The following is a 19,250-nucleotide window of genomic DNA, read 5'->3' as shown; positions in this document are numbered from 1 at the left end:
AAATTGGATATTATATGTCTACAGGAAACACATGTGAGGGGGAAGGATAGTTATCTTATGGATCAGCTAGGGTTTGATGTATTAGCACACACGCACCAAGATACTAAAACAAAAGGAGTGGCCATACTGGCAAAAAAAGGTTTGATGAAAGTAGAGAGAAAGAAGGAAGACGTGGATGGTAGATGGGTGATGATAGAAGGAGAAATAGCCGGATGCCGCTACACAATTGTTTCTGTATATGGTTTCAATGAAGACGAACCTGATTTATTTGATTATCTAGACACCGAACTGCCTCTATGGACTGAACCAATAATTGTGTGTGGAGATTTCAACATCAATGGGCTAACAGGGTTGGGTATGATGGGTGGGGGGATGAAGGGCGAGCGTAAGAAGAGAGTAAGAAAAGCCATTGCCAATCTAATGAATAATAATGCGTTGGTAGACGTTTGGGCGGCATACAATCCTATAGGGACAGGTAGTACTTTTTATTCGGCCCCTCATAAAAGTATAGCCAGATTAGACTACTTTTTAATCTCCAGCCCATTAGTATCAGAAGTTAAAATAGAAATATTACCTCGAGTTTCCTCAGATCACAATCCACTGGTGTTGACTATCTCCCGGAACCACAATATTAGTCACAAAGAGTACTATTGGACATTTGAAAGAGGGTTGCTCAGAGAAGATGACTATGTCAGCAGAATGAAGGTATGGATTACACAGTTCTGGGAGGTAAACAGAGGTACGGCAACCGCAGGCATGGTTTGGGATGCATTCAAAGCAGGGATAAGGGGGGAAACACTGGCTTATACTCTACATAGGAGTAAAAAGGAGAAAATGGAGTTAGCCAGTAGGCTACAGGATTTAAGGAACCTAGAACAACAGCTTATCCAGCATGTTATAAATCAAGAACCTCTTGAGCAGGTCTTACTAGAAATAGAATTGAAGAAGGCAGAAACTGGGGAAAGATTAGCTAATAAAGCTGCGGCTAATTATTTAGCAAAAAAAGAAAAGTGTTACGAGTTCAACGAGAGGGTTGGACACATGCTCGCAATGCGTACTAGGCAAGACCTGGCAGCCGGGGAAATTAAAGAAATTAAGAATAAATGTGGGAAGGTTGTAACCAAGGTGGAAGAGGTGAGGGAGGTGTTTAGAGAGTTTTATTCTGAATTATATGATCAAGACGTGAGGAGTAAGGAAGACGAGATAGAGGACTATTTGGCTGGTATCCCACACAAGGAATTGTCCCTGGAAGATAAAGAGACTCTAGAGGCACCACTAATTCTGAGTGAACTACATAATGCAGTATCAAAACTCCCCCCGGGGAAGGCCGCAGGACCTGACCAGATACCGGCAGAATTTTATAGGACGTTCTGGGATACATTAGGGATAGACATGTTGGAAACTTTAAGGTATGCACAGATAGGGGAGAATACACCACAGTCATGGGCTGGTGCAAGTATAGTAGTTATTTTAAAGAAGAATAAACCACATCTGGATCCTGGCTCTTATAGGCCGATCACGCTTATGAACGCAGATGCAAAAATATACTCTAAGGCTTTATCACAAAGACTCAGTAGAGTAATTGAGGGGCTGGTATACACAACACAGCATGGTTTCATACCAGGTAAAGGGACTACGGAACACACAAGGAGAATGATCACCATATTGGATGTCACGGGAGCTGCAGGAGACCCTGCCTCAGCCATTTTTTTGGATGCAGAGAAGGCCTTTGACAGGGTCTCCTGGTGCTTTTTGTGGAAAGCCTTGGAGTGGTTTGGGATTGGCACAGGTTATATACAGGCCATAAAGGCGTTATATGCAGCTCCAACAGCTAAAGTGAGGATTAATAGAGGGTATACAGAGGATATATATATAAAGCGCGGTACAAGACAGGGTTGCCCGGCCTCACCACTGTTATTCGCCCTATATCTAGACCCTTTTTTGCGAAGGTTAGAAGGAAATTCAAACATTCTCCCGATTGGTTTACATGGCTATGCATATAAGACACTTGCATATGCGGATGACGTGGCAGTGGTCACACCGGATCCAGGGTCAGCCATTACTGAAATCGAACAGGAGGCTATACTTTTTGGCACATTTTCAGGGTATTCACTAAATAAAGGAAAAACACAAATAATTAAAAATAACTGGGTAAACTATCATGATATAAGAATAGCACCTGAAGTCACTTATTTAGGGGTGAAGATCACATCCGAGTTAGACAGATTAGTTGAAATCAATATGAGACAATTGTTGGAGAAAATTAAAACAAACACAGAAAGAATGAATAACTTGCATCTGACCTTAATGGGTCGAATAAATGTCATTAAAATGATAACATTCCCTAAAGTGCTGTATTTACTTAGATCCATACCCCTATATTTTGAAAATGGTTGGTTTAGCAAATTAGAATTGATTCTGAATAAATTTATTTGGGTGAAAGGGAAAACAAGAAGAGCATACAGACATTTGACGGTAGATAGGGAAAAAGGGGGCTGGGGAGCACCGGATTTTAGGCTCTATTATTGGGCTGCGGTATTACAATACAGTAATGTGTTAATAGGAGGGGGAGGGGGAGGTCTGGAGCAACCAACGGATAGTGAGGTGGGCTTGCCTAATGTGTATGCCGTATTGCTGGGGGAGGAAGCTGAGAATGGGTTTTTCAATACTACTGAATTCACGTATTTTAAACACACGAGATTTAAGACTTTGAATGCAGTATATAGGGTGTGGAAAGAAGTGGCTAAAAAATTAGGGCTAGGCAGATTTAATATCTATACAAGATTGTACACAAATAGCTCATTGCCGAGGGAGATCTTTAAGGATGCCACTATGTTTGATTGGTACAATAAAGGCATAATGCAGATAGGGAACTTACTGGATGTGCAGGGCAATATCATGCAGTTTGGAGCACTCAAAGCAAAATTTGGATTAGAGCACAATAGTTCTTATAAATACTTACAAGTGAGGAGTTTTCTAACACAAAAAAAAGGTGGTCCACTTGGGATGCGGCAATGCAAAATTATATAAAAATAACCACCAAATGTACAATAAGACATCTCTATGCAGAATTGAAAGGTACTAAGTCAGATGAAAGGGCAAAATTTTCACAAAAATGGATGGAAAAATTGGGGTCAGGCTCAGAAATTTTTCAGGAGTCACTAGATCTGGGTAGAACGGTGCTATGCTCGGCAACCCTTCAATCGCAACACTACAAAACATTATTTTCACTTTACCATACACCGGCTAGAATTGCCAAGTGGGGTGGAACAAGGGGAATAACTTGCCCACGATGTAATGCGAGCGGAGCAGATATTGTACATATGTTTTCGAAGTGCCCACAACTATTTACTTTGAAAATGGCGATTGAAGAATTTTTTGATAAAACGCTTAGGATCAAGATTAAGCTTCTAGATGAATTAATTATTTTAGGGGTGGTAAACACGATGGAAGCTATGCCAGTAGAGTTTATTTTTGTTTCAATAGCAGTGTTCCGCATCTGCATAGCAAGGAATTGGCTGAATAAGGCTCCTCCACTATTTTCAGATTGGATTGCTAGCCTCCTTACTATATATAATTTAGAAAAGGCAATATACGACAGGAAAGGTAGAAGGGCTAAGGCCTTAGGCAAAAAAATATGGCAGCCAATTATGACGTGGAAAACTAGTAGGATAAATCTAGAATAGTGCAACAGAAGTTTGATTTGATTTGTTTTAGAGGGCTGTCTTTTGGTTTATTATATCTGCTTATGATATGAAAGTTTGTATAAAACAATGAAATGTATATGTACTATATAACCACCTGAGAAATTGGAATGTGCTGTAATACATATGTTGGAATATGTGGAAAAATTGTGGAAAAATTTAATAAATATGTTTTATAAAAGAAAAAAAAAAAAAAGAAAATAACACCTTGAGCATGTTCCCTCTAGAATCTACCAGTCATTCATCCTGCAACCTCTCAAGGAAGGGGCACAAAGGTCTCATATTCTTCTCGTGTGTTGGTTGCTTTTTTTTGGTCAGATCATGCATTTAAGGCACACTGTCTAATATCAGTATGTTTGCATAAACATCCACACATTCCCTTGATCAATATACGGTGTCTGCGCCTTTTAACAACTTAGATATATATTAATTTCTTTGCAGTTTTTGAGGCTTTCTGCTCGTTTAAGTATTCCTTTTAATATGCAAAGTGGGATAGAAACCGTATAGCAGCCAATCAAAGCACAGACAAATGTACTACATGGGGAGAATTTAAACATTGGTTTCAGGAAGAAAATTGTAAAATTGAAATTATCCACAGACAAATGGAAACAGGAAGACAGACTAGTAGTGGAGGCAGGGCACTAGATTGTCGAATGCTTTGAAATATGAATTCAACAATGTTGCAATCAACCTTAATTCTGATCACAACAATTTTAACCCCTTAGCATAAATGTACATTAATTCTTTTTGAAAACGCTTCTCCAAAGCTGCTATTTTGTCAGCACAATGTGTCTTTCAATTACTACCTCTCGCTGCTTTTAAATATCTATGAACTATGTTTGTATTGGAGCATCTGCCTATGCATAACACCCTATTTATGAATCATTCGTAAAGACGCATTTGTTATTTTCAGGTGGAGAAAAAGGTTTATTCAACTGGGGAAGAAGTTGAAGTAGTCTGTCATGCTGGATATGAGCTGCTGGGCTATCAGTTTTTCAGATGTCTACCAGATGGAAGTTGGTATCAGCAAAATGTTGAGTGCAAAGGTGAGAGAATCTGTGTTTTTGAAATAAGAAAACATTCCCAAATGGGTGATGTCAGCTAAAATAGGGATCAGTGTTTTCTTTAAGATGCATTTAAAAAATAAAAATTACACTTTTCAGTTTCATTTTTTAAGGGCAGGCAGTGGTTCCAAGGACATCTCCCTGCCCTAAAAATATTTGTGCATGCATTCACAAAGGGGAATGGGTCCTCTGAGGATCCCTTCCCATTTGTGAGTGCATTACCACACTTCTGAGAAGGGTGGTAAACTGTGAATGTTTTGCAACCGCAATTGCGGTCGCAAAACATTCTTACATAGCTTCAGGAGACGCTATTAGAGAGGGACGCCCTTGAAACGCCCCTTCCTAATAATGAGTCGCTAATCCCGTTTTGCAAGTTGCAAATTAATTTGTGACTCTCAAAATAGGATTAGTACATGGGCCCCAGGTTTTTTGCAGGCGCAATTGGGACTACAACCCATTTGCACGCACAAACACCTTTGTACATCTGACCCTTACTGTTTTAGCCCATCCTTAATGCATAACATTGCTCCGATCTCTTTATTCTAACCACTTTAATCTCCACTGTTCAACTGTGGGTATTAACTTTGTTTTCTAGATCTACAGAATAATAGACTTAGCTATCAATGTAGGTAAAATATTTATTTCGTATGACAAGTGCTAAAGAGCTCTCAATGGACGAGGCCCTGCATACTTGAGGCATAGACTAAAGATGACACAAGCGACGCGGGACCTTAGATCTAATCACCTTCGCCTAATGTTCTGCCCACGATTTCGTCTTGCACGCACAGGAGGTAGGGCCTTTGCTGTGGCCACTTCCAAACTCTGGAACCTACTACTGTTGAAACTCAGATTTCTTACATCAGAGCCTTTGTTTCGAAGGAAACTTAAGACTTGGCTCTTTTCTCTGATGTAGCCTTCCCTGTACCTCTCTGACTGTTGCATGTTCACAGCGCCGGGACACCCCCGTTGGGGGTAGCTGAGCGCTTTACAAGCTTCTAAATAAATAAATAAATACAGCACTTAATAAATAGCCTAGTATCATTAATTGTAAACTATCCGGAAACTCAGTCAGTCAGTCAAACAGGCTTTATTCGATTTAAATAAATCATAAGAGCACACAATACAAAAATAATCATAAAAGACATTTAAAAAGCAGCAGAAATCTCCACAATAAATATAAAAAAAGCTGCACCCTGATATGCTAAGTGCACTTCGGATCAACCCATAGAGAATACACCCTCCCTTCCTTAACCATATTTCTTTCTTTTTACAATTGCTCCTCTTATAAAGCTTAAAACTGCACAACAGGTGGCCATTGAGTCCAAGGAGAATAGAAACAAATAACTTTCCATATAAGATCAGGGTTTCTAGAGTCTTTAATATTGGGAGTAGATGATTAGCTCTTTTTGACTTGTACAAAGGACAAAAGAGAATAAAGGGCAAAGTGCTCTGAACTGTGGAATTATCACATGGGCATTGTTAGAAATGGGGGTCTCTGGTTGGCAGAGGTACATACCTTTGTCCAAATAGGGACCCTTGCTACTAGTCAGGGTAAGGGGGATGCACACTTTATATAACCCATGCTCACCCCCTGGGTAGCTTGGCACGAGCAGACAAGCCTATCCCAAAAGGCAATGTGTAAAGTATTTGTACACAAATGAAACCACACCAGTTTAGAAAAAGAATGTATCTTTATCAAAACTCAACAAGACCAAAACAACAAAAATTCAACATACAGGTAATAAGAATATGAATTTAAAAAGGTTTCAAACAACTTGGCTCATAGAAAACTATGAATGCATGATTTCTCTCAAAGTGCCTGTAGTTGCTACAAAATTCACAATTCCAAAGAGCCGCAGAGATGGGAAGCATAGAAAAACATAGAGATGCGCCAGTTCCTGCGACCCTGGGGAGGCGATGCAAAAGTTCTGCTGCACACGGGAGAAGTGATGTGTCGGATCTGCTCTGTAGGGGGAAGTGATGCGTCGATTCCGAGACGGTTCTGGTCCGCGGATGATGCATTGGGAAAACTTGCCACACTGGTACGATGTGTGGAAATCCTAGATGCGTTGGTGATCGATGCAGCGGCGTAGAGCGGCGCTACGTCGGTTTCTTCAGCAGCGATCCCTCGATGAGTCCGTTCTTGCATCGGTGACAGGTGCTGCTTTGGTTTTGGCAGCGATACAAAAGGGGATGATGGACAGAGCGTTTGAACAAATCAAACACTCACCCCCAGACAACTGATCTGGGTTTAATCCATCACCATTCTTTAGTTCACTCAGCCACGCCAGTTCAGACATGGCCATATGCAAATCAGTCTGACCCTGTGCCTCATGGGAACAGTGCAGCTCGAACTGCCAAGCCATGTCTTCCCTGGACCGGAAACAAGCATCCTGGGACCGGTTTCGGATTCATAATCCTCATCAGCCAGGCTATCTTGAATCCAGTGGCCAAGTGAACAAGGGACTCACGTCTTAGCATACCCTGCCACATTTAGGGCGAACAAAGCGATACAAAAGGGGATGATGGACGGAGCGTTTGAACAAATCAAACACTCATCCCCAGTCAACTGATCTGGGTTTAATACATCACCATTCTTTAGTTCACTCAGCCACCCCAGTTCAGACATGGCTATATGCAAATCAGTCTGACCCTGTGCCTCATGGGAACAGTGCAGTCCAAACTGCCAAGCCATGTCTTCCCTGGACCGGAAACAAGCATCCTGGGACTTGTTTCGGATTCATAATCCTCATCAGCCAGGCTATCTTGAATCCAGTGGCCAAGTGAACAAGGGACTCACTTCTGAGCATACCCTGCCACATTTAGGGCGAACAAAGCGATACAAAAGGGGATGATGGATGGAGCGTTTGAACAAATCAAACACTCACCCCCAGTCAACTGGTCTGGGTTTAATCCATCACCATTCTTTAGTTCACTCAGCCACCCCAGTGACATGAGTCCCTTGCTCTCTTTGCCACTGGATTCAAGCAAGCCGGGCTGAAGACGGCTAGAATGCCAGAAACCGGTCCCCAGAAGCTTGTTTCCGGTCCAGGAAAGACCTGGCTTGGCAGTTCGGGCTGGACTGTTCCCATGAGGCACAGGGTCAGACTGATTTGCATATAGCCATGTCTGAACTGGGGTGGCTGAGTGAACTAAAGAATGGTGATGGATTAAACCCAGATCTTTTGACTGGGTGTGAGTGTTTGATTTGTTCAAACGCTCCGTCCATCACCACCCCCTTTTTATCCGCTTTTGGTTTCGGCAGCAGCGCGGTGATGCGTGGAGATTCTTCTCGCACATTGGTGCTGCGCCAGAAAAACAGCTGCAAGAAGGGCAATGCATCAATATTCTTGTAGTTGCATTGCTTTTCCAGCTCCCAACTGAAAGAACAGCCTCCATAGGCCCAACACAGTCACAGACACCTCGTGGCAGGTCTAAACTCCAGGCAAGGAAGTTCAGGGGAGCTGGGGTGAAGTCTTTGTGTCCCTGAGACTTCAGAACAGAAGGCAAGCTCTTCTCAAGCCCTTGGAGATCTTCCTCAAGCAGGGGGACACAGCACAAAGCAAAGTCATTGGCCTTTCCTTGGCAGAAACAGCTACTGCAACCCAAACCCAGACAGCACACAGTAAAGTGGCAGTACTTCTCCTCAGTTTCTCCAGCTCTTCTCCATGGCAAAGATACCTCTTGATTCCAGAAGTAGTCTCAAGTTCTGGGGTTTTAGGTCTAATACTTATACCCCAAAATGTATTTGTACTCTTTGTGGAAGGGTCTCTGAGTCCAGCCCAAACCAGGTCTGTCCTCACTGGTGTAGTCTTACCGCAGGAGGTGGAGACAGCATTGTGCAAGGTAGACAGGCCCTATGCAGGTGCAAGGAAAATCTCCTCCCACTACTCTGAAAGCAGCCCAGGTCTATTTAGCCCATCTATGACTCCTTCAGGAAAGGCAGGGCATACATCAACCCCCCAGTGGATCAGATAGATTGCCCTGTATGCACTTTCTGCAGTTGGAGCCACATAGCCACGTAGCCGCTGTGAACCAGTGTAATCCCGTGTTGCTGACGTGCAGCCAGATGATTGACGATCCCCACCCCCTCAGCCATTACCGGAGCCATCACCGCTTTCACTGCCACGGTCTTTCCCGGTTATTCCCTGATGGCTGCAGCTGACGCATCACCGCATTACCGTCACCGCCCCTCCCCGCCTAACTGCCCCTGCCTCTGCAGCAGACGGTTGGCGGTCTCGGCGGGTTGCTGTTCTGCGGTTCTCTTGGTGCTCGGCTCGGCACGGGACTGGGGGCAGACAGGCCTGGGAGGCCTGGGAGGTTTTCATTAATTGGGTTGAGCTGTGGCAAATAATATATGCTCTCTAATTAATTAAGGTTTGATTCATTGCTCTTGTACTAAGTTATAGGTCCCGGACCATTGTTTGTTAATATCAATTTGATACCCAGGTCCAGTACTTTTGGGTTACCCCATTTCTTTAATGGCCCCTGCCTCTGCAGCAGACGGTTGGCGGTCTCGGCGGGTTGCGGTTCTGCGGTTCTCTTGGTGCTCGGCTCGGCACGGGACTGGGGGCAGACAGGCCTGGGAGGCCTGGGAGGTGAGCCGCGGCGCTGTGGAGCTCCGTCCTCTGCTCGGAGGCCTTCTCTTTTGGTGTGGCCTATGGCCTGTGGCCTGAGGCAGGGTCAGAGGAGGGGGTGAAGGGCAAACCTTGATGTGTAAGAGGACAGGGGCAAAAGGAACAACAGGAACCGTTGGACCCAGTAAGGTCCCATTAATCCTCTCTTGTACTGTCAATACGTGTCCTGGAATGATAAAAGGTCAAAGGGACAAAAGGACAAAAGGACTTCAGTTGCAAGTTCAATATATGCTATATGCTTTATGCCATTTGCCTCGGAAGTTTCGAAAGGGTGTCCATGAAAGAGGTTCAAGCTGTTGATCATTGATTGTCGCAGCTGGCTACTGGCTACTGCTGACCATTGCTGGCCACTGCAATTTGCAGCAGTCGTTGGAATAACTTAATAACTTAATAACTTAATCATCACTTATTGCTTCATTGAAACTTACAGAAGTTGCATTAAGGTGCTGGTTAATGATGAGATCCGGTCGTCAACGCGGCGCTCTGCCGAAATTAAAACAGCGCCAGAGGCTTGATGCATTAACTATAGCAGGGACACAGTTAAAGTCAGATTGAAATGATGAGGGGGCTACTACATCAAGGGACTGCTTGACTGAGTCAGCTGAGTTGAATGCACAATCCTTATCCCCGTAGCCCCTGAGAAGATCCAGAAGATTTCCAATATCGACGCTCAACCGTCGATTAAAAGTTTCTTTTTTAAGGACCATCACATCCTTACTCAAAAGCAAAATAGAAATCAAATTAAGAATGGCAATGGAAACGGCAATTCCAGTGTTGATTGTAGATCAGCTTTAGTTACTTCTCCAGTATTGTCACCGTGTTTAAATAGTGCTCAGCTGTGTGAAGATCATGAGTCTAACCCTGCCTCGGCTCTACAAAGGCCCCGTGATGAGTCGGTCTTCCTGGTTTCGAATCTAATTGCTGGGCATTCTTCTCCACTGAAAGATCCTGAATCTATTCCGGGACAATTTAAGGCATTAGATGTGAGTAGTCCTAAGGAGAAGTCCTCAAAGTTAGTTAAAGACTTACAAGACCTACCGCTTAACTCGACAAAAAATGTACCGGTGTACCCTGGAAGGCTGCAGACGCAAGCGCACATTCACCGACAAAATATGGTGGATCAGCCAATCGGGCAAATTGTGGTGGAGAACCTACAAAATTCAGGAATGAAAGAGTCGAACAAAAGAACTATAGAGAGTGGAACTGTGGTATGTTCGGTAATTGATATCTCTTCAGGTTCAAATCATAATGTCAGTGAGGTGGCCGTAGAGGCTGATTATAATGAGGTTAAGTCGCCTAATAAAGGTGGCGGAAATGATTTTGCATTAAGTCCGATTTATCATCTCTCCTTAACTGGGGAGGCTCGTCCTTCTAATTTGGATAAATCCAGTATAATTTTGGAGAATAGTTTTTGTATTAATAAGTCTGTTTTAATTCCCGGTGTAGCTAGTAGTTGCAATAACGTTAAGTTTGATATTAATGAGCAATGTAAATCGTTTAACTCCGCAGATTTATCTTTTCTAACAAAATTCCACAGAAACTTTCAGGCAAAACCAGATACCTTGGAAAATAATGTTAGTAATTCGGAGTGTGGTGTATGGGATTGTCTGCTTAATACTATGGTTTCTATACCAAATGCCCTTAATTTCCACTCTGATAAGTTAGACATGCAGGTGGATATTTTAAATACTTTAGCCACACACGTTGTAGGAATTGACGCAAAGCTTAATCAACTAACTAAGTTGATCTCCAAAGTTCAAGCTGATAAAGAGAATCAGTTATTATCTTGCACGTGTGCTCAACTGATTGATAAAATCTTTGATCTGCCATCAATCGTTAGTTCTATGGTCCACGAAGTAAAACTTTTATCTAGTAGGAAAGTTGAGAGTAGTGAAGATTTAATAAATACTGGAACTATAGAGAAAATCCTATGGTCCTAAAACTTTCTCCCCCGCGGACGGCTAGTAACAAAAGTACGGCCTCCCGACCAGTAGCTGGTAATATTGGTGTACCCTTAGAGTCTTCACACAAATCTGGAGTTAAATAAGAGTAGCTCAATAGTAACTATGGTCACTGAAGTAAAGGTAGTACCTGAAGTTTAATCGAAACAGGCGAGGAAAAGATTGAGAAAAGCTCATAACAAGTCAGCCCAGGACAAAAAAATACCTACCGGGGAAGTAAACAATAGCGGCTCATTAAACTCAAATCTTGGTCCTGTGGCTCTTTTCCCAATTTTTAGACCTTTGAATGCCCCCTCAAGTAAATAAAAAGGTTAAACAAAGCAGTAAAGTTGGGAGTGAAGGGGCAAAGGAAGAGTCTAATCTAAATATGGGGACCAAAACCCAGATGATAGCAATTCAAGAGAACCGAGTAGGACAAGACAAGCCTACACAAGACTTACACTCTTATCTTACTGAAAACTTTTATCAGAACGAGATTATTCCAATTCAAGAACTAATAGGGCCTAACGATAAAACACAAAATTGTCCAACGGAAATAGTGTCAGTCTGGTCTTGAGCTAATGGAGTAGTCTCAAAAGGAGAGCAATATATGGCTATTGATATAACTGTAAAGCCCTCCCTTAAGCTTAAGGACCAGATTAGTCAGGGAGTACAACCCTGTGTACAAGATCAGAAGCTGCCTTATGGAAAATTTGTAAATCCCACCCTTTGGCATTCTAACGACCTCTGACCCTGTTTACCAGGCAGGTCGCTCCCCTCACCGCCACGCAGCCCCCTGTGTGACCACTGACCGCTGCTGCATTGTGTCTGCCTGCGTTAAGATTGACTGTGCCCTCCTTCTCTTCTGTACCCACGAGTGAGTGATTCTCCCCCACTGTACCTGTGTATGTTGCTGCCTTGATTGTTCCCCTTTCCTTTGGTGCTCAGATTGTGTCCCTTTTTTTCTTCTGTCATTCCCCGCGTCTCCCCCTCGCCGCCCGTTTCCCGCCGCCGCGTCCCTTGGCTCCGCCCCCTCGCACCCTATTGGTCGCCGCGTTCCGTAGCTCCGCCCCCTCACACCCTATTGGCCGCCCCGCTCCCACCTCCCAGCTGCTCCTCCCTCCCTCTCCCACTCATATGGAGGCCGCGCAGCGGTAGAGAGAGCGACCTCTGACCCTGTTTACCAGGCAGGTCGCTCCCCTCACCGCAACGAGTGAGTGATTCTCCCCCACTGTACCTGTGTATGTTGCTGCCTTGATTGTTCCCCTTTCCTTTGGTGCCCAGATTGTGTCCCTTTTTATTTGAATGCGGCATGTAGGGATGCCGCTTACGGTCGACCAAGTGGGGGACTTTTCAATATATGTTTCTTTAAGTCCTTATGTTGAACATTATGAGATAGACCTTCAAGTCAAATGGATTCAATGTGTTAAATTAATAGCCAGTCAATCGTTGATTATTTTAAATGTTTATTTAAGTTCGGAAAAAAAGGTGCGATCACTTTAACTTATCCAGTTATGGGAAATGGTGAAAGTGCTATATTTAGATCGTAGGGATGCACAGATGATCATTTCTGGAGATTTTAACACTCATATTTTATCGTATAAAAAGCGGGAAACCCACTCAGATCATTAAGCCCAATGGTCCCAATGTGAATTTATTAAATACAATCTAACATTTTTATATGATAGAGAGCATCTACCAACATTTAATAAAGCTGACTGTCTTCCCATAATTGACTATACGATATTGTCAGATAAACTCTCAGAACGAGTTCAAAGTTATGAGGTTGTTCCAAGGATTGAGAGTGACCATAATCCGCAAGTTATTACAATCAGTTTACCCTTCGAGTATTTATCAGAAACTAAAATATTAAGAACTGCCCCTGTCGCTTATAATTTAAAAAGGTTAATATGGGATGAGAATACAGAGAAAGATATTAATGACTTTCTCTCGCTTCTAATCCTCGATGTGCGGGTCGAATACTCTGAAGGAACCTCAATGATTGCTCTTTGGCCCACCTTATGTGACTCCCTATTGAATAAATTCCCTAATAGTGAACCATCTGGGGATGTTATTTTGAATCCTAGGAACCCAGGTTGGTTTTCCCCTGCTTATTATATTTGAAACGGTCTCTCAACAAAACAATAAGATCAGTGTATAGAAAAGCAAAGGGATCTTCCTACCTTGTAACGTCACTTAAAATCAGAAATTTAAGGAGGAGTTATAAGAATGAAATTTGGAAGGCCAAACAATTGTATTATGAAGAGACTTGGGCCAAACTCCACTATGCATGTAAATCTAAGGATTTGCGACTGTTTTGGAGCATAATTAATAAGTTAGAAAATGGAAATTTTAGAAATACAAGTGCAAATATAGATGAATTAAGCTGGATACATTTTTTTAATAGGAAAATAACTTCCCAATACCAACTGAACGAGGAGTTTGGTTGTCTCGACCCCCAATGTAAAATGGAGCCAGTCGAGGGGTGTGACCCTACTGGTAGAAGGGATACACCAGGCATTATGAATATTAAGTTATGGTCGGTAGACAAAGTTAAAAAAGTTAGCCCTGGATACCCAACGCTATTTTTAAAGTTAAAATTGGGTACTGGCCAGAGTTATTAACGCTCCTCTTTAATGATATACTTAAGTCAGGCTACATCCCGGATTTATGGAGAGGAAATATTATACAGCCGATCTACAAAAGTGGGCCCCAAGATAATCCTGCAAACTATCGATTAATTACCCTCACAGACGTAGATGCGAAAATATTTGCAAGCTGTCTGCTAGAGGAGTTGGAGTCTTGGGCGGAAAGAGAAAAATTGATCCCTATCTTTCAGACAGGAAGGGAGAATCGACTCTTACCAATTTGATTTTATTGTCTTTATTAGGAGAAAGAGCAATATGTAGGAAACAAAAATTGTGCATCTGTTTTATTGATTTAAAAGCTGCGTTTGATTCTGTACCCAGAAATATTCTTTGGACCAAGCTAATAATTGGGGTATATCAGAAACTCTTTTAAAAATGATTAAATTATTGTACTCCAATACCTGGGTGCAGGTCAAAATTGGCAGATATACTACCCGCCGCCTCGAAACAAAGTTAGGCTTAAAACAAGGATGTGTGCTCGCTCCTTGTCTTTTTAATTTATTTATGTCTGATCTCCCAACCCATTTTAATGATGTAAATTCACATTCCCCCTCTGTATTAAGTAAAGAAATCAAATACTTACAGTATGCCGATGATACCATTTTATTGAGTCAAACTATGATAGGATTAAAAAGATTAATACTTTCATTTAATATATATGTAACTCAAAATGGTTTAACAATTAATATAAAAAAATTAAAATAATGTTAATAGGGAAAGGCAAACTTGAGGCAAAGGTCATGAATATCAATGGTTTGTCTGTTGACTGTGTAAAAACTTATAGATATCTGGGAATTACATTTGATGACAGACTGTCATTTAGACAGCATTTCAATAACTTAGAGGCTAAAGGTACCTCACTTGCCTTCGCTTTTCAAAAATGAAGAGATAAATTAGTTTGTCCCAATTATGACCACCTACTTAAAGTCATGAAAGCAAAACTTATTCCCTCTCTGGACTATGGGTCCATAATGTTTAAGGGTAGAGACGTGAAAGTATTGGAGGGCATAGTGGCAAGGACATATAAACAGTCTTTAGGATTCCTAGGCAGACCTCAAGTGCAAATTTAAGATTGGAATATGTCCTAAGGAATCAGCTCTTGGTGCGTCAAGCTTCATTTTTAAAAACTCTATTGGCATTATCTCAAGCTGAGGAGGGCACGCTGGCCAAAATGTGCTGGAGCGAGATTTCGACCAGCAAATACACTAGAAACTGGCAGGAGTATTTAGCTGAGTGTCTCCTAAAATTCGAATGTCCCAAATTGGAAGACAAAACAGGAGTAAAATGGTTTATAAAAAAGTAAGTAATACAACCGTTGCCTTGTTGTCAGAAGTGTTGGATAAAGATCAGTTGAGGAAAAAAAATCACTTTTGGTCTATTGCCAATTCCTTTGATAAAATGATGGTCCAACCTTATTTACTCTTGCATTAAAAATCCCTAATTAAAAAGAAATTTATGTTATTAAGGTTTGGAATGTATCCAACCAAAGATGGAACCCCCAAATGGGAGTCCAAATGGGCATCAAGTATTTATCGGCTTTATGGGCAGTATGATGAAACCTTGTTCCATATGGTAACATTATGCCCAAAAATGTTGCAGGAAAGGAAATCGATTTAAAAACCTACTTTTATAGAAATGGGACTAGAACTTGTAGATCGGCATTAATATTTTGCTTAAGTGGTGTCAACGTCTATATTATACAGAAATTTGTAAAATTCATGCTTAGAGTGGAAAAGAAATTATGCATGGTTGACACCCAAAGTAAAAGTTAAATTTGTTATGGCTGTAAAATGATGATGTTGCAGTTTTTAAAGTACGATGGAAAATTTTTAGGGCACTTTTTAATTGTGTTATTTGCTTGTTTTTAGAGTACTACTTTTAAATAATGTTTCGCTTACTATGTTTTCTATTTTTATTGAATGGCGTATGTGCACTTTATCCCTGAATAATTGTCACCCTCTATAGACTGTTTTAAAAACTAAGTAATAATTCCAAATTATCCCGAACTGAAAAAGTTAATGAATTGTGGTCAACCTTTTGCATTGTATCCTTGTATGCCCAATTAGTTATTGTGTTTGGTCTGTATTTGTTTTTGTACTCTCTTGTAATGGTTTTAATTAATCAACATATAAATAAATAAATACTAAATACAACCCCCCAGTGACTGTCTGAGAGAATGCACATCCCCAGCCCCTGTCACTCCAAAGCCAGACAGTCAATCCAAAAACCAGCAGAAGCACACAGGATGGCAAAGAAAGAAAAGTGTTTTTTCAAACACACAATATAAAAATGATGTTTACAAAAAGATGAATTTCATATTCTTAGTCCAGACATACTAAACTCTATTTTCCTATCTGGTCCCAATGGGAAGTTATATTTATAAGATGGTATAAATAAACTCACATTCTATTGTATGGGACAGAAAGCCTTTACATGTCCTACCTTTCACATAGACTGCACCCTGCCCTGGGGGGTAACTTGGGCCTACTACAGGGGTGCCTTACATGTAAGAAAAGGGAAGCTTAGGACCTGGCAAGTGAGTGCACTTGCCAAGTCGACATGGCAGTTAAGGACTGCAACCAAATCACAAAGAAGAGAGACCAGGGAATGAGCCTTGTCTGACTTCCCTTTCAAAGCATTAAGACTCACAAAAGTGAGAATGACTATAAAAACAGAGTCAGGGATACTAACCTAGGTTGTAATAAGAGGTTCCTGTCCCCTATTATAGCTATAAGGTATATCTGAGACAGGAAAAAATATCATAAAAGAAGGGAAATTAAAGGATTTCTTAATGCTGCCCTCACCAACTATGTAGTTGCATGCTTCATCATAGGGCCACTGCAGACATCCAGGTGCAGACCAATACACTGGATGGAGCGCTGTTTTTTTAGGGGTGAATTAGGGATATACAGGAGGGGTGACTGCCCCTAAATCCCTACTGCAAGTACCAACATGGTTCGGCCTCCTCAGTTAGCCCCCTTGGGTCAATGAGGCCTTCTGCAGGGTGTGGATCCCTTGGCATTTAAGGTCACAACCCGTGTTGTAGGTTCTGCTGCACTTTGGTCTAAAATAGCATATTTTCCCATGATCCTTCTACTGTGAATGCAGGGAAAACATTTTCCGAGTTTACCAGAATTTCTCTAAACCCGGGTCCGCCGGGAGAATGCTGTCTTGTTGTCAAACTTTCTACAAAGACTGGCATTTGTCCTGTGCCCCCAATCAGGTCCTGGAGAATGAAATATTACATCAACATTGGGCATTTCCAAATCATGTGTTTCCAATTACCTCTACCTCCATTGAGCATCTGAAACATTTTGCAGGTATTTGGGGCTCAATTTTATTGAAGGATGTGGGCATCATATAAATCAACAATTTGGTTTAAAATTGCATACAGCAGAGATTCGCTCCTTTTAAAATGGGGAAATTATATTGATTCCTCTTTCTCCAGGACTCCTCTGTAATAAGTAATTTCTCCCAGGATTTCCATTTCTGATTGATTTTGGTAATAGCATCTATCTCTTTACATTCTGGACGTCTAAATGTCCAGTATTTTTCCAATCTGCATGTACTTGTCTCTAGCAGATCCTCAACTTGATCTGGTCTAGCCCTTACAGCTTTGGGGTCTAAGGTCTAAGGGGCACATGCATCAAGCATTATTGCTTTCGCAAACGGGCAGATTCCAGAATACGCCCATTTGCAAACACAAAGAATGCTTTTTAGATGAAGCAAACCCTAATTTGCAATTCGGTAACCTGTTAGCGAATTGCAAACTGGGTTTGCGATTCAGTATTTGGAAGTGGTGTGTTTAGGGTGTCCATTCCAAATACTGAGTCCTAACCATATGCATTAATATTTTGTGCCTGTGAATGAGGTTGCAAAACATTCCCATTTTACCACCCACTTCAAGTAGGTGGTAACCCATTCGCAAAAGGGATGGGGTCCCCAAGGGACCCCTTCCCCTTTGTGAATGATTGTAAAAGCATTGTTAAGAGCAGGCAGTGGTACCACAGACCACTGCTTACTCATAAAAAATGAAACTGCAAAGTTTAATTTTTCTTTTTAAATGCATCCTGTTTTCCTTTAGGGAAAACAGGCTTTATTTAGAAACAAAGAAGACTGCTGTATTTAAAAGCAATCATAGACATGGTGGTCTGCCGACCTCAGCAGGCCACCATCCCTGTGATGGCGTAGATTCCTAATGGCTTGCAAATTGCGAGCTACCTCATTATTATGCATGAGATAGGTCTATTTGCAACCCATTTAGAATCGTGAATGAAACTGAGATTAGTTTCATACATTAGGATTAGTGATTACCTAATTGCAATTTGGAGAACATCGCAATTTGGTAATCGCTACTTGTAATAATGATTCATGTGGCCCAAAGCCTTTTAGAAAATATGTAATTTGAATAAATGACTATTGGATAGACAGTTTGGAAAACTAATTCCTGGAGGAACATCAGCCCACTGTTTACATGTTCCGGAGTTTACCAAATCTCTAATATATTTGTATCTGTTAATTCCCAGTGGTCTCGTCCCTGGCAACACGAGTTTTGGGGGCAGCAGCCGCTCCCTGCACTTATTTGCAGCTGTCGCGGGGTAGTCGTCAGCACCCCCCACTCTTAAATTCGCCCACTGCAGGAATCAAATGCAGGGGCTACCACGGGTGGCATATGGCCTTGCTATGCACTGTTAATTCCTATCTGTGCACAGTCTTTCCATCCAAAAGTGGCTGATGCCCTGTTGAAATATCTTATAATATAGTGGACGCTTTAAAAACTGGGATAGCATGATATCTAAAAAATTGCTCTTTCATCTTTAACATCAACTGCAATAGCCTATATCAAACTTTTTTGGGTGACTTGGCCAGGTGTACCAAGTCATAGGTTTTATGCTTTTTTAGTATTAGCTCTAAAAAACATTAACTGTTATCTTCTCAACGTCAAGTATATTAAAAAACCAATAGAATGAGTGTGCAAAACTTTCAAAATAATATTATTTCACATTGGGCAAAGTAAGGCACCCATCCTAAACTGATTCATATATAACATTGTTGGTGCTTATCTATGGACTTTATTTGCCCAATGAAAGCTTAAAGAAGACCTTCAATTTCTTTAAACAATTTTAACTGTAATGCACAGGGCAGTGTAGCATATAAAAAATTAAATAGCAATAAAATTGACATATGAATCAATGCTATTTTTCCCATTGTAGATAACGGCGGATAATTCCACTTCATAAATAGAGATTTAATTTTA

The 19,250-nt window shown here is 41.4% G+C and overlaps 1 protein-coding gene across 1 annotated transcript in view; it reads left to right on the top strand.

Annotated features, from left to right (window-relative positions):
* Window positions 1-19,250, top strand: part of LOC147726460 (complement component C6-like) — a 1,142,533-nt gene that overhangs the window by 922,638 nt on the left and 200,645 nt on the right. The window contains exon 14 of the mRNA XM_086960582.1: window positions 4,618-4,750. Coding sequence (XP_086816708.1) covers window positions 4,618-4,750 — 133 coding nt within the window. The remainder of the gene's footprint in view (window positions 1-4,617; window positions 4,751-19,250) is intronic.

This window comes from Lissotriton vulgaris, chromosome 3_1, assembly GCF_964263255.1.
Source record: "Lissotriton vulgaris chromosome 3_1, aLisVul1.2, whole genome shotgun sequence".
Lineage (NCBI taxonomy): Eukaryota > Metazoa > Chordata > Amphibia > Caudata > Salamandridae > Lissotriton > Lissotriton vulgaris.
The sequence above is the reverse complement of the archived record's forward strand: the minus strand, read 5'-3'. Positions and strand labels throughout refer to the sequence as shown.